General features: G+C 54.4%; 1 protein-coding gene across 1 annotated transcript in view; it reads right to left on the bottom strand.

Annotated features, from left to right (window-relative positions):
• naf1 (nuclear assembly factor 1 homolog (S. cerevisiae)) overlaps window positions 1–15,168 on the bottom strand; it is a 39,856-nt gene that overhangs the window by 11,857 nt on the left and 12,831 nt on the right. Inside the window, exons 3-5 of the mRNA XM_055924180.1 lie at window positions 15,069–15,162; window positions 3,749–3,831; window positions 3,418–3,578 (exon numbers count right to left, since the gene is read on the bottom strand). Of these exons, the coding sequence (XP_055780155.1) occupies window positions 3,418–3,578; window positions 3,749–3,831; window positions 15,069–15,162 (338 nt within the window). The remainder of the gene's footprint in view (window positions 1–3,417; window positions 3,579–3,748; window positions 3,832–15,068; window positions 15,163–15,168) is intronic.

Genomic DNA, 15,168 nt, shown 5'->3' with positions numbered 1-15,168 from the left:
TGTGTACTGACCGTCGTAGCTGCTCAGTGAGGATGTAGAGGGTGTAGTCAGTGTGTACTGACCGTCGTAGCTGCTCAGTGAGGATATAGAGGGTGTAGTCAGTGTGTCTGACCGTCGTAGCTGCTCAGTGAGGATATAGAGGGTGTAGTCAGTGTGTCTGACCGTCGTAGCTGCTCAGTGAGGATATAGAGGGTGTAGTCAGTGTGTAGTGACCGTCGTAGCTGCTCAGTGAGGATATAGAGGGTGTAGTCAGTGTGTACTGACCGTCGTAGCTGCTCAGTGAGGATGTAGAGGGTGTAGTCAGTGTGTAGTGACCGTCGTAGCTGCTCAGTGAGGATATAGAGGGTGTAGTCAGTGTGTCTGACCGTCGTAGCTGCTCAGTGAGGATATAGAGGGTGTAGTCAGTGTGTACTGACCGTCGTAGCTGCTCAGTGAGGATATAGAGGGTGTAGTCAGTGTGTACTGACCGTCGTAGCTGCTCAGTGAGGATGTAGAGGGTGTAGTCAGTGTGTAGTGACCGTCGTAGCTGCTCAGTGAGGATATAGAGGGTGTAGTCAGTGTGTACTGACCGTCGTAGCTGCTCAGTGAGGATGTAGAGGGTGTAGTCAGTGTGTACTGACCGTCGTAGCTGCTCAGTGAGGATATAGAGGGTGTAGTCAGTGTGTACTGACCGTCGTAGCTGCTCAGTGAGGATATAGAGGGTGTAGTCAGTGTGTCTGACCGTCGTAGCTGCTCAGTGAGGATATAGAGGGTGTAGTCAGTGTGTACTGACCGTCGTAGCTGCTCAGTGAGGATGTAGAGGGTGTAGTCAGTGTGTAGTGACCGTCGTAGCTGCTCAGTGAGGATATAGAGGGTGTAGTCAGTGTGTACTGACCGTCGTAGCTGCTCAGTGAGGATATAGAGGGTGTAGTCAGTGTGTACTGACCGTCGTAGCTGCTCAGTGAGGATGTACAGGGTGTAGTCAGTGTGTACTGACCGTCGTAGCTGCTCAGTGAGGATATAGAGGGTGTAGTCAGTGTGTACTGACCGTCGTAGCTGCTCAGTGAGGATGTAGAGGGTGTAGTCAGTGTGCACTGACCGTCGTAGCTGCTCAGTGAGGATGTAGAGGGTGTAGTCAGTGTGCACTGACCGTCGTAGCTGCTCAGTGAGGATGTAGAGGGTGTAGTCAGTGTGCACTGACCGTCGTAGCTGCTCAGTGAGGATATAGAGGGTGTAGTCAGTGTGTACTGACCGTCGTAGCTGCTCAGTGAGGATGTAGAGGGTGTAGTCAGTGTGTACTGACCGTCGTAGCTGCTCAGTGAGGATGTAGAGGGTGTAGTCAGTGTGTAGTGACCGTCGTAGCTGCTCAGTGAGGATATAGAGGGTGTAGTCAGTGTGTACTGACCGTCGTAGCTGCTCAGTGAGGATATAGAGGGTGTAGTCAGTGTGTACTGACCGTCGTAGCTGCTCAGTGGGGATGTACAGGGTGTAGTCAGTGTGTAGTGACCGTCGTAGCTGCTCAGTGAGGATATAGAGGGTGTAGTCAGTGTGTACTGACCGTCGTAGCTGCTCAGTGAGGATGTAGAGGGTGTAGTCAGTGTGTACTGACCGTCGTAGCTGCTCAGTGAGGATATAGAGGGTGTAGTCAGTGTGTCTGACCGTCGTAGCTGCTCAGTGAGGATGTACAGGGTGTAGTCAGTGTGTAGTGACCGTCGTAGCTGCTCAGTGAGGATATAGAGGGTGTAGTCAGTGTGTACTGACCGTCGTAGCTGCTCAGTGAGGATGTAGAGGGTGTAGTCAGTGTGTACTGACCGTCGTAGCTGCTCAGTGAGGATGTAGAGGGTGTAGTCAGTGTGTAGTGACCGTCGTAGCTGCTCAGTGAGGATATAGAGGGTGTAGTCAGTGTGTCTGACCGTCGTAGCTGCTCAGTGAGGATATAGAGGGTGTAGTCAGTGTGTAGTGACCGTCGTAGCTGCTCAGTGAGGATGTAGAGGGTGTAGTCAGTGTGTACTGACCGTCGTAGCTGCTCAGTGAGGATATAGAGGGTGTAGTCAGTGTGTACTGACCGTCGTAGCTGCTCAGTGAGGATATAGAGGGTGTAGTCAGTGTGTCTGACCGTCGTAGCTGCTCAGTGAGGATATAGAGGGTGTAGTCAGTGTGTACTGACCGTCGTAGCTGCTCAGTGAGGATGTAGAGGGTGTAGTCAGTGTGTAGTGACCGTCGTAGCTGCTCAGTGAGGATATAGAGGGTGTAGTCAGTGTGTACTGACCGTCGTAGCTGCTCAGTGAGGATATAGAGGGTGTAGTCAGTGTGTACTGACCGTCGTAGCTGCTCAGTGAGGATGTACAGGGTGTAGTCAGTGTGTACTGACCGTCGTAGCTGCTCAGTGAGGATATAGAGGGTGTAGTCAGTGTGTACTGACCGTCGTAGCTGCTCAGTGAGGATGTAGAGGGTGTAGTCAGTGTGTCTGACCGTCGTAGCTGCTCAGTGAGGATATAGAGGGTGTAGTCAGTGTGTAGTGACCGTCGTAGCTGCTCAGTGAGGATATAGAGGGTGTAGTCAGTGTGTCTGACCGTCGTAGCTGCTCAGTGAGGATATAGAGGGTGTAGTCAGTGTGTACTGACCGTCGTAGCTGCTCAGTGAGGATGTAGAGGGTGTAGTCAGTATGTACTGACCGTCGTAGCTGCTCAGTGAGGATATAGAGGGTGTAGTCAGTGTGTACTGACCGTCGTAGCTGCTCAGTGAGGATGTAGAGGGTGTAGTCAGTGTGTCTGACCGTCGTAGCTGCTCAGTGAGGATATAGAGGGTGTAGTCAGTGTGTACTGACCGTCGTAGCTGCTCAGTGAGGATATAGAGGGTGTAGTCAGTATGTACTGACCGTCGTAGCTGCTCAGTGAGGATATAGAGGGTGTAGTCAGTGTGTACTGACCGTCGTAGCTGCTCAGTGAGGATGTAGAGGGTGTAGTCAGTGTGTACTGACCGTCGTAGCTGCTCAGTGAGGATATAGAGGGTGTAGTCAGTGTGTAGTGACCGTCGTAGCTGCTCAGTGAGGATATAGAGGGTGTAGTCAGTGTGTACTGACCGTCGTAGCTGCTCAGTGAGGATATAGAGGGTGTAGTCAGTGTGTACTGACCGTCGTAGCTGCTCAGTGAGGATATAGAGGGTGTAGTCAGTGTGTACTGACCGTCGTAGCTGCTCAGTGAGGATGTACAGGGTGTAGTCAGTGTGTAGTGACCGTCGTAGCTGCTCAGTGAGGATATAGAGGGTGTAGTCAGTGTGTACTGACCGTCGTAGCTGCTCAGTGAGGATGTAGAGGGTGTAGTCAGTGTGTCTGACCGTCGTAGCTGCTCAGTGAGGATATAGAGGGTGTAGTCAGTGTGTACTGACCGTCGTAGCTGCTCAGTGAGGATATAGAGGGTGTAGTCAGTGTGTACTGACCGTCGTAGCTGCTCAGTGAGGATATAGAGGGTGTAGTCGGTGAGAGACGGCGCGTAGAACATAGAGTCATTCAGCTTCACTCCTCTCTCCGTGATGTCGCTCTCTGTGTTAAACCTCAACACATAGAAGGGACTGGAGACCGGCCCAAACACCTCAAATACCTGGAGGAGGATGTAGGAAAGGGGGGGGGGGGGTGTAGGGGAGGGGAGGAGGATGTAGGAAAGGGGGGGGGGGGGGTGTAGGGGAGAAAAAAGAGAGAGAGATTAAAGGACCTCCGGGTAAATCTCCAGTATTCTGAGGACTCCTCCCCCAGACTCTAAGCCCCTCTTACCTTGCCCACGGCCAGCCTATCAGAGTTGAAGATGACGCTGTCGTCCTTCAGAGGGGGCGTGTCCTTCAATGATTGTATGATCACTGTTGAGGAAACACAAAAGTCACCAAGAGGGGTCAGGGTGTAACGTGAAGGTCGGGGTGTAACGTGGAGGTCGGGGTGTAACGTGGAGGTCAGGGTGGAGGTCAGGGTGTAACGTGGAGGTCAGGGTGGAGGTCAGGGTGGAGGTCAGGGTGTAACGTGGAGGTCAGGGTGGAGGTCAGGGTGTAACGTGGAGGTCGGGGTGGAGGTCAGGGTGTAACGTGGAGGTCAGGGTGTAACGTGGAGGTCAGGGTGGAGGTCAGGGTGTAACGTGGAGGTCAGGGTGGAGGTCAGGGTGGAGGTCAGGGTGTAACGTGGAGGTCAGGGTGTAACGTGGAGGTCAGGGTGTAACGTGGAGGTCAGGGTGTAACGTGGAGGTCAGGGTGTAACGTGGAGGTCAGGGTGGAGGTCAGGGTGTAACGTGGAGGTCAGGGTGGAGGTCAGGGTGGAGGTCAGGGTGTAACGTGGAGGTCAGGGTGGAGGTCAGGGTGTAACGTGGAGGTCAGGGTGTAACGTGGAGGTCAGGGTGTAACGTGGAGGTCAGGGTGTAACGTGGAGGTCAGGGTGTAACGTGGAGGTCAGGGTGTAACGTGGAGGTCAGGGTGTAACGTGGAGGTCAGGGTGTAACGTGGAGGTCAGGGTGTAACGTGGAGGTCAGGGTGTAACGTGGAGGTCAGGGTGTAACGTGGAGGTCAGGGTGGAGGTCAGGGTGTAACGTGGAGGCCAGGGTGTAACGTGGAGGTCAGGGTGTAACGTGGAGGTCAGGGTGTAACGTGGAGGTCAGGGTGTAACGTGGAGGTCAGGGTGGAGGTCAGGGTGTAACGTGGAGGTCAGGGTGTAACGTGGAGGTCAGGGTGTAACGTGGAGGTCAGGGTGTAACGTGGAGGTCAGGGTGTAACGTGGAGGTCAGGGTGTAACGTGGAGGTCAGGGTGTAACGTGGAGGTCAGGGTGTAACGTGAAGGTCAGGGTGTAACGTGGAGGTCAGGGTGTAACGTGGAGGTCAGGGTGTAACGTGGAGGTCAGGGTGTAACGTGGAGGTCAGGGTGTAACGTGGAGGTCAGGGTGGAGGTCAGGGTGGAGGTCAGGGTGTAACGTGGAGGTCAGGGTGTAACGTGGAGGTCAGGGTGTAACGTGGAGGTCAGGGTGTAACGTGAAGGTCAGGGTGTAACGTGGAGGTCAGGGTGTAACGTGAAGGTCAGGGTGTAACGTGAAGGTCAGGGTGTAACGTGGAGGTCAGGGTAGAGGTCAGGGTGTAACGTGGAGGTCAGGGTGTAACGTGGAGGTCAGGGTGTAACGTGAAGGTCAGGGTGTAACGTGGAGGTCAGGGTGGAGGTCAGGGTGTAACGTGGAGGTCAGGGTGTAACGTGGAGGTCAGGGTGTAACGTGGAGGTCAGGGTGTAACGTGGAGGTCAGGGTGGAGGTCAGGGTGTAACGTGGAGGTCAGGGTGGAGGTCAGGGTGTAACGTGGAGGTCGGGGTGTAACGTGGAGGTCAGGGTGGAGGTCAGGGTGTAACGTGGAGGTCAGGGTGTAACGTGGAGGTCAGGGTGGAGGTCAGGGTGGAGGTCAGGGTGTAACGTGGAGGTCAGGGTGTAACGTGAAGGTCAGGGTGTAACGTGGAGGTCAGGGTGTAACGCGGAGGTCAGGGTGTAACGTGGAGGTCAGGGTGGAGGTCAGGGTGTAACGTGGAGGTCAGGGTGGAGGTCAGGGTGTAACGTGGAGGTCAGGGTGTAACGTGGAGGTCAGGGTGGAGGTCAGGGTGTAACGTGGAGGTCAGGGTGGAGATCAGGGTGGAGGTCAGGGTGTAACGTGGAGGTCAGGGTGTAACGTGAAGGTCAGGGTGTAACGTGGAGGTCAGGGTGTAACGCGGAGGTCAGGGTGTAACGTGGAGGTCAGGGTGGAGGTCAGGGTGTAACGTGGAGGTCGGGGTGTAACGTGGAGGTCAGGGTGTAACGTGGAGGTCAGGGTGTAACATGGAGGTCAGGGTGGAGGTCAGGGTGTAACGTGGAGGTCAGGGTGGAGGTCAGGGTGTAACGTGGAGGTCAGGGTGGAGGTCAGGGTGTAACGTGGAGGTCAGGGTGTAACGTGGAGGTCTGGGTGTAACGTGGAGGTCAGGGTGTAACGTGGAGGTCAGGGTGTAACGTGAAGGTCAGGGTGGAGGTCAGGGTGTAACGTGGAGGTCAGGGTGTAACGTGAAGGTCAGGGTGTAACGTGAAGGTCGGGGTGTAACGTGAAGGTCGGGGTGTAACGTGGAGGTCGGGGTGTAACGTGGAGGTCGGGGTGTAACGTGGAGGTCAGGGTGTAACGTGGAGGTCAGGGTGTAACGTGGAGATCAGGGTGTAACGTGGAGGTCAGGGTGTAACGTGGAGGTCAGGGTGTAACGTGGAGGTCAGGGTGTAACGTGGAGGTCAGGGTGTAACGTGGAGGTCAGGGTGTAACGTGGAGGTCAGGGTGTAACGTGAAGGTCAGGGTGGAGGTCAGGGTGTAACGTGGAGGTCAGGGTGTAACGTGAAGGTCAGGGTGTAACGTGAAGGTCAGGGTGTAACGTGGAGGTCAGGGTGGAGGTCAGGGTGTAACGTGGAGGTCAGGGTGGAGGTCAGGGTGTAACGTGGAGGTCAGGGTGTAACGTGGAGGTCAGGGTGTAACGTGGAGGTCAGGGTGGAGGTCAGGGTGGAGGTCAGGGTGTAACGTGGAGGTCAGGGTGTAACGTGAAGGTCAGGGTGTAACGTGGAGGTCAGGGTGTAACGCGGAGGTCAGGGTGTAACGTGGAGGTCAGGGTGGAGGTCAGGGTGTAACGTGGAGGTCGGGGTGTAACGTGGAGGTCAGGGTGTAACGTGGAGGTCAGGGTGTAACGTGGAGGTCAGGGTGGAGGTCAGGGTGTAACGTGGAGGTCAGGGTGGAGGTCAGGGTGTAACGTGGAGGTCAGGGTGGAGGTCAGGGTGTAACGTGGAGGTCAGGGTGTAACGTGAAGGTCAGGGTGTAACGTGAAGGTCAGGGTGTAACGTGAAGGTCAGGGTGTAACGTGAAGGTCGGGGTGTAACGTGGAGGTCAGGGTGGAGGTCAGGGTGTAACGTGGAGGTCAGGGTGGAGGTCAGGGTGGAGGTCAGGGTGTAACGTGGAGGTCAGGGTGGAGGTCAGGGTGTAACGTGGAGGTCAGGGTGTAACGTGAAGGTCAGGGTGTAACGTGGAGGTCAGGGTGTAACGTGGAGGTCAGGGTGTACCGTGGAGGTCAGGGTGTAACGTGGAGGTCAGGGTGTAACGTGGAGGTCAGGGTGTAACGTGGAGGTCAGGGTGTAACGTGGAGGTCAGGGTGGAGGTCAGGGTGGAGGTCAGGGTGGAGGCCAGGGTGGAGGTCAGGGTGGAGGCCAGGGTGGAGGTCAGGGTGGAGGTCAGGGTGGAGGCCAGGGTGTAACGTGGAGGTCAGGGTGTAACGTGGAGGTCAGGGTGTAACGTGGAGGTCGGGGTGTAACGTGGAGGTCAGGGTGGAGGTCAGGGTGTAACGTGGAGGTCAGGGTGTAACGTGGAGGTCAGGGTGTAACGTGGAGGTCAGGGGCATTCAGACACCAAGAGGGGTCAACTACGACTACTGGTGACTGATCCTAGGTGGAGGGACTAACCCAGCTGTTGGATGGTACTGGTGACTGATCCTAGGTGGAGGGACTAACCCAGCTGTTGGATGGTACTGGTGACTGATCCTAGGTGTAGTGTGGAGGGACTAACCCAGCTGTTGGATGGTACTGGTGACTGATCCTAGGTGTAGTGTGGAGGGACTAACCCAGCTGTTGGATGGTACTGGTGACTGATCCTAGGTGTAGTGTGGAGGGACTAACCCAGCTGTTGGATGGTACTGGTGACTGATCCTAGGTGTAGTGTGGAGGGACTAACCCAGCTGTTGGATGGTACTGGTGACTGATCCTAGGTGTAGTGTGGAGGGACTAACCCAGCTGTTGGATGGTACTGGTGACTGATCCTAGGTGTAGTGTGGAGGGACTAACCCAGCTGTTGGATGGTACTGGTGACTGATCCTAGGTGTAGTGTGGAGGGACTAACCCAGCTGTTGGATGGTACTGGTGACTGATCCTAGGTGTAGTGTGGAGGGACTAACCCAGCTGTTGGATGGTACTGGTGACTGATCCTAGGTGTAGTGTGGAGGGACTAACCCAGCTGTTGAATGGTACTGGTGACTGATCCTAGGTGTAGTGTGGAGGGACTAACCCAGCTGTTGGATGGTACTGGTGACTGATCCTAGGTGGAGGGACTAACCCAGCTGTTGGATGGTACTGGTGACTGATCCTAGGTGGAGGGACTAACCCAGCTGTTGGATGGTACTGGTGACTGATCCTAGGTGGAGGGACTAACCCAGCTGTTGGATGGTACTGGTGACTGATCCTAGGTGGAGGGACTAACCCAGCTGTTGGATGGTACTGGTGACTGATCCTAGGTGGAGGGACTAACCCAGCTGTTGGATGATACTGGTGACTGATCCTAGGTGGAGGGACTAACCCAGCTGTTGGATGGTACTGGTGACTGATCCTAGGTGGAGGGACTAACCCAGCTGTTGGATGGTACTGGTGACTGATCCTAGGTGTAGGGACTAACCCAGCTGTTGGATGGTACTGGTGACTGATCCTAGGTGGAGGGACTAACCCAGCTGTTGGATGGTACTGGTGACTGATCCTAGGTGTAGTGTGGAGGGACTAACCCAGCTGTTGGATGGTACTGGTGACTGATCCTAGGTGTAGTGTGGAGGGACTAACCCAGCTGTTGGATGATACTGGTGACTGATCCTAGGTGTAGTGTGGAGGGACTAACCCAGCTGTTGGATGGTACTGGTGACTGATCCTAGGTGTAGTGTGGAGGGACTAACCCAGCTGTTGGATGGTACTGGTGACTGATCCTAGGTGGAGGGACTAACCCAGCTGTTGGATGATACTGGTGACTGATCCTAGGTGGAGGGACTAACCCAGCTGTTGGATGGTACTGGTGACTGATCCTAGGTGTAGTGTGGAGGGACTAACCCAGCTGTTGGATGGTACTGGTGACTGATCCTAGGTGTAGTGTGGAGGGACTAACCCAGCTGTTGGATGGTACTGGTGACTGATCCTAGGTGTAGTGTGGAGGGACTAACCCAGCTGTTGGATGGTACTGGTGACTGATCCTAGGTGGAGGGACTAACCCAGCTGTTGGATGGTACTGGTGACTGATCCTAGGTGTAGTGTGGAGGGACTAACCCAGCTGTTGGATGGTACTGGTGACTGATCCTAGGTGTAGGGTGGAGGGACTAACGCAGCTGTTGGATGGTACTGGTGACCGATCCTAGGTGTAGTGTGGAGGGACTAACCCAGCTGTTGGATGGTACTGGTGACTGATCCTAGGTGGAGGGACTAACCCAGCTGTTGGATGGTACTGGTGACTGATCCTAGGTGGAGGGACTAACCCAGCTGTTGGATGGTACTGGTGACTGATCCTAGGTGTAGTGTGGAGGGACTAACCCAGCTGTTGGATGGTACTGGTGACTGATCCTAGGTGTAGTGTGGAGGGACTAACCCAGCTGTTGGATGGTACTGGTGACTGATCCTAGGTGGAGGGACTAACCCAGCTGTTGGATGGTACTGGTGACTGATCCTAGGTGGAGGGACTAACCCAGCTGTTGGATGGTACTGGTGACTGATCCTAGGTGGAGGGACTAACCCAGCTGTTGGATGGTACTGGTGACTGATCCTAGGTGGAGGGACTAACCCAGCTGTTGGATGGTACAGGTGACTGATCCTAGGTGGAGGGACTAACCCAGCTGTTGGATGATACTGCTGACTGATCCTAGGTGTAGTGTGGAGGGACTAACCCAGCTGTTGGATGGTACTGGTGACTGATCCTAGGTGTAGTGTGGAGGGACTAACCCAGCTGTTGGATGGTACTGGTGACTGATCCTAGGTGTAGTGTGGAGGGACTAACCCAGCTGTTGGATGGTACTGGTGACTGATCCTAGGTGGAGGGACTAACCCAGCTGTTGGATGGTACTGGTGACTGATCCTAGGTGTAGTGTGGAGGGAATAACCCAGCTGTTGGATGGTACTGGTGACTGATCCTAGGTGGAGGGACTAACCCAGCTGTTGGATGGTACTGGTGACTGATCCTAGGTGTGGTGTGGAGGGACTAACCCAGCTGTTGGATGGTACTGGTGACTGATCCTAGGTGTAGTGTGGAGGGACTAACCCAGCTGTTGGATGGTACTGGTGACTGATCCTAGGTGTAGTGTGGAGGGACTAACCCAGCTGTTGGATGGTACTGGTGACTGATCCTAGGTGTAGTGTGGAGGGACTAACCCAGCTGTTGGATGGTACTGGTGACTGATCCTAGGTGTAGTGTGGAGGGACTAACCCAGCTGTTGGATGGTACTGGTGACTGATCCTAGGTGTAGTGTGGAGGGACTAACCCAGCTGTTGGATGGTACTGGTGACTGATCCTAGGTGGAGGGACTAACCCAGCTGTTGGATGGTACTGGTGATTGATCCTAGGTGTAGTGTGGAGGGACTAACCCAGCTGTTGGATGGTACTGGTGACTGATCCTAGGTGTAGTGTGGAGGGACTAACCCAGCTGTTGGATGGTACTGGTGACTGATCCTAGGTGGAGGGACTAACCCAGCTGTTGGATGGTACTGGTGACTGATCCTAGGTGGAGGGACTAACCCAGCTGTTGGATGATACTGGTGACTGATCCTAGGTGGAGGGACTAACCCAGCTGTTGGATGGTACTGGTGACTGATCCTAGGTGTAGTGTGGAGGGACTAACCCAGCTGTTGGATGGTACTGGTGACTGATCCTAGGTGTAGTGTGGAGGGACTAACCCAGCTGTTGGATGGTACTGGTGACTGATCCTAGGTGTAGTGTGGAGGGACTAACCCAGCTGTTGGATGGTACTGGTGACTGATCCTAGGTGTAGTGTGGAGGGACTAACCCAGCTGTTGGATGGTACTGGTGACTGATCCTAGGTGTAGTGTGGAGGGACTAACCCAGCTGTTGGATGGTACTGGTGACTGATCCTAGGTGTAGTGTGGAGGGACTAACCCAGCTGTTGGATGGTACTGGTGACTGATCCTAGGTGGAGGGACTAACCCAGCTGTTGGATGGTACTGGTGACTGATCCTAGGTGGAGGGACTAACCCAGCTGTTGGATGGTACTGGTGACTGATCCTAGGTGGAGGGACTAACCCAGCTGTTGGATGGTACTGGTGACTGATCCTAGGTGTAGTGTGGAGGGACTAACCCAGCTGTTGGATGGTACTGGTGACTGATCCTAGGTGTAGTGTGGAGGGACTAACCCAGCTGTTGGATGGTACTGGTGACTGATCCTAGGTGTAGTGTGGAGGGACTAACCCAGCTGTTGGATGGTACTGGTGACTGATCCTAGGTGGAGGGACTAACCCAGCTGTTGGATGGTACTGGTGACTGATCCTAGGTGGAGGGACTAACCCAGCTGTTGGATGGTACTGGTGACTGATCCTAGGTGGAGGGACTAACCCAGCTGTTGGATGGTACTGGTGACTGATCCTAGGTGTAGTGTGGAGGGACTAACCCAGCTGTTGGATGGTACTGGTGACTGATCCTAGGTGGAGGGACTAACCCAGCTGTTGGATGGTACTGGTGACTGATCCTAGGTGTAGTGTGGAGGGACTAACCCAGCTGTTGGATGGTACTGGTGACTGATCCTAGGTGTAGTGTGGAGGGACTAACCCAGCTGTTGGATGGTACTGGTGACTGATCCTAGGTGTAGTGTGGAGGGACTAACCCAGCTGTTGGATGGTACTGGTGACTGATCCTAGGTGTAGTGTGGAGGGACTAACCCAGCTGTTGGATGGTACTGGTGACTGATCCTAGGTGTAGTGTGGAGGGACTAACCCAGCTGTTGGATGGTACTGGTGACTGATCCTAGGTGTAGTGTGGAGGGACTAACCCAGCCGTTGGATGGTACTGGTGACTGATCCTAGGTGGAGGGACTAACCCAGCTGTTGGATGGTACTGGTGACTGATCCTAGGTGTAGTGTGGAGGGACTAACCCAGCTGTTGGATGGTACTGGTGACTGATCCTAGGTGTAGTGTGGAGGGACTAACCCAGCTGTTGGATGGTACTGGTGACTGATCCTAGGTGGAGGGACTAACCCAGCTGTTGGATGGTACTGGTGACTGATCCTAGGTGTAGGGACTAACCCAGCTGTTGGATGGTACTGGTGACTGATCCTAGGTGTAGGGACTAACCCAGCTGTTGGATGGTACTGGTGACTGATCCTAGGTGGAGGGACTAACCCAGCTGTTGGATGATACTGGTGACTGATCCTAGGTGGAGGGACTAACCCAGCTGTTGGATGGTACTGGTGACTGATCCTAGGTGGAGGGACTAACCCAGCTGTTGGATGGTACTGGTGACTGATCCTAGGTGTAGTGTGGAGGGACTAACCCAGCTGTTGGATGGTACTGGTGACTGATCCTAGGTGTAGTGTGGAGGGACTAACCCAGCTGTTGGATGGTACTGGTGACTGATCCTAGGTGGAGGGACTAACCCAGCTGTTGGATGGTACTGGTGACTGATCCTAGGTGGAGGGACTAACCCAGCTGTTGGATGGTACTGGTGACTGATCCTAGGTGGAGGGACTAACCCAGCTGTTGGATGGTACTGGTGACTGATCCTAGGTGTAGTGTGGAGGGACTAACCCAGCTGTTGGATGGTACTGGTGACTGATCCTAGGTGTAGTGTGGAGGGACTAACCCAGCTGTTGGATGGTACTGGTGACTGATCCTAGGTGTAGTGTGGAGGGACTAACCCAGCTGTTGGATGGTACTGGTGACTGATCCTAGGTGTAGTGTGGAGGGACTAACCCAGCTGTTGGATGGTACTGGTGACTGATCCTAGGTGTAGTGTGGAGGGACTAACCCAGCTGTTGGATGGTACTGGTGACTGATCCTAGGTGGAGGGACTAACCCAGCTGTTGGATGGTACTGGTGACTGATCCTAGGTGGAGGGACTAACCCAGCTGTTGGATGGTACTGCTGACTGATCCTAGGTGGAGGGACTAACCCAGCTGTTGGATGATACTGGTGACTGATCCTAGGTGTAGTGTGGAGGGACTAACCCAGCTGTTGGATGGTACTGGTGACTGATCCTAGGTGTAGTGTGGAGGGACTAACCCAGCTGTTGGATGGTACTGGTGACTGATCCTAGGTGTAGTGTGGAGGGACTAACCCAGCTGTTGGATGGTACTGGTGACTGATCCTAGGTGGAGGGACTAACCCAGCTGTTGGATGGTACTGGTGACTGATCCTAGGTGGAGGGACTAACCCAGCTGTTGGATGGCACTTGTGACTGATCCTAGGTGGAGGGACTAACCCAGCTGTTGGATGGTACTGGTGACTGATCCTAGGTGTAGTGTGGAGGGACTAACCCAGCTGTTGGATGGTACTGGTGACTGATCCTAGGTGTAGTGTGGAGGGACTAACCCAGCTGTTGGATGATACTGCTGACTGATCCTAGGTGGAGGGACTAACCCAGCTGTTGGATGGTACTGGTGACTGATCCTAGGTGGAGGGACTAACCCAGCTGTTGGATGGTACTGGTGACTGATCCTAGGTGTAGTGTGGAGGGACTAACCCAGCTGTTGGATGGTACTGGTGACTGATCCTAGGTGTAGTGTGGAGGGACTAACCCAGCTGTTGGATGATACTGGTGACTGATCCTAGGTGGAGGGACTAACCCAGCTGTTGGATGGTACTGGTGACTGATCCTAGGTGGAGGGACTAACCCAGCTGTTGGATGGTACTGGTGACTGATCCTAGGTGTAGTGTGGAGGGACTAACCCAGCTGTTGGATGGTACTGGTGACTGATCCTAGGTGGAGGGACTAACCCAGCTGTTGGATGGTACTGGTGACTGATCCTAGGTGTAGGGACTAACCCAGCTGTTGGATGATACTGGTGACTGATCCTAGGTGGAGGGACTAACCCAGCTGTTGGATGGTACTGGTGACTGATCCTAGGTGTAGTGTGGAGGGACTAACCCAGCTGTTGGATGGTACTGGTGACTGATCCTAGGTGGAGTGTGGAGGGACTAACCCAGCTGTTGGATGGTACTGGTGACTGATCCTAGGTGTAGTGTGGAGGGACTAACCCAGCTGTTGGATGGTACTGGTGACTGATCCTAGGTGGAGGGACTAACCCAGCTGTTGGATGGTACTGGTGACTGATCCTAGGTGGAGGGACTAACCCAGCTGTTGGATGGCACTGGTGACTGATCCTAGGTGGAGGGACTAACCCAGCTGTTGGATGGTACTGGTGACTGATCCTAGGTGTAGTGTGGAGGGACTAACCCAGCTGTTGGATGGTACTGGTGACTGATCCTAGGTGTAGTGTGGAGGGACTAACCCAGCTGTTGGATGGTACTGGTGACTGATCCTAGGTGTAGTGTGGAGGGACTAACCCAGCTGTTGGATGGTACTGGTGACTGATCCTAGGTGGAGGGACTAACCCAGCTGTTGGATGGTACTGGTGACTGATCCTAGGTGTAGTGTGGAGGGACTAACCCAGCTGTTGGATGGTACTGGTGACTGATCCTAGGTGGAGGGACTAACCCAGCTGTTGGATGGTACTGGTGACTGATCCTAGGTGGAGGGACTAACCCAGCTGTTGGATGGTACTGCTGACTGATCCTAGGTGGAGGGACTAACCCAGCTGTTGGATGATACTGGTGACTGATCCTAGGTGTAGTGTGGAGGGACTAACCCAGCTGTTGGATGGTACTGGTGACTGATCCTAGGTGTAGTGTGGAGGGACTAACCCAGCTGTTGGATGGTACTGGTGACTGATCCTAGGTGTAGTGTGGAGGGACTAACCCAGCTGTTGGATGGTACTGGTGACTGATCCTAGGTGGAGGGACTAACCCAGCTGTTGGATGGTACTGGTGACTGATCCTAGGTGTAGTGTGGAGGGACTAACCCAGCTGTTGGATGGTACTGGTGACTGATCCTAGGTGTAGTGTGGAGGGACTAACCCAGCTGTTGGATGATACTGCTGACTGATCCTAGGTGGAGGGACTAACCCAGCTGTTGGATGGTACTGGTGACTGATCCTAGGTGTAGTGTGGAGGGACTAACCCAGCTGTTGGATGGTACTGGTGACTGATCCTAGGTGGAGGGACTAACCCAGCTGTTGGATGGTACTGGTGACTGATCCTAGGTGTAGTGTGGAGGGACTAACCCAGCTGTTGGATGATACTGCTGACTGATCCTAGGGGCAGTATCTCCGCCTCCTCTGGTAGAACAACCGTCAACTCCTCGACAGCAGGCAACTCCTACAC

This window comes from Salvelinus fontinalis, chromosome 5 (assembly GCF_029448725.1).
Source record: "Salvelinus fontinalis isolate EN_2023a chromosome 5, ASM2944872v1, whole genome shotgun sequence".
In the NCBI taxonomy this organism is placed as follows: Eukaryota; Metazoa; Chordata; class Actinopteri; order Salmoniformes; family Salmonidae; genus Salvelinus; species Salvelinus fontinalis.
Note: the sequence above shows the minus strand (reverse complement) of the source record. Positions and strands in the feature narration are given on the sequence as shown.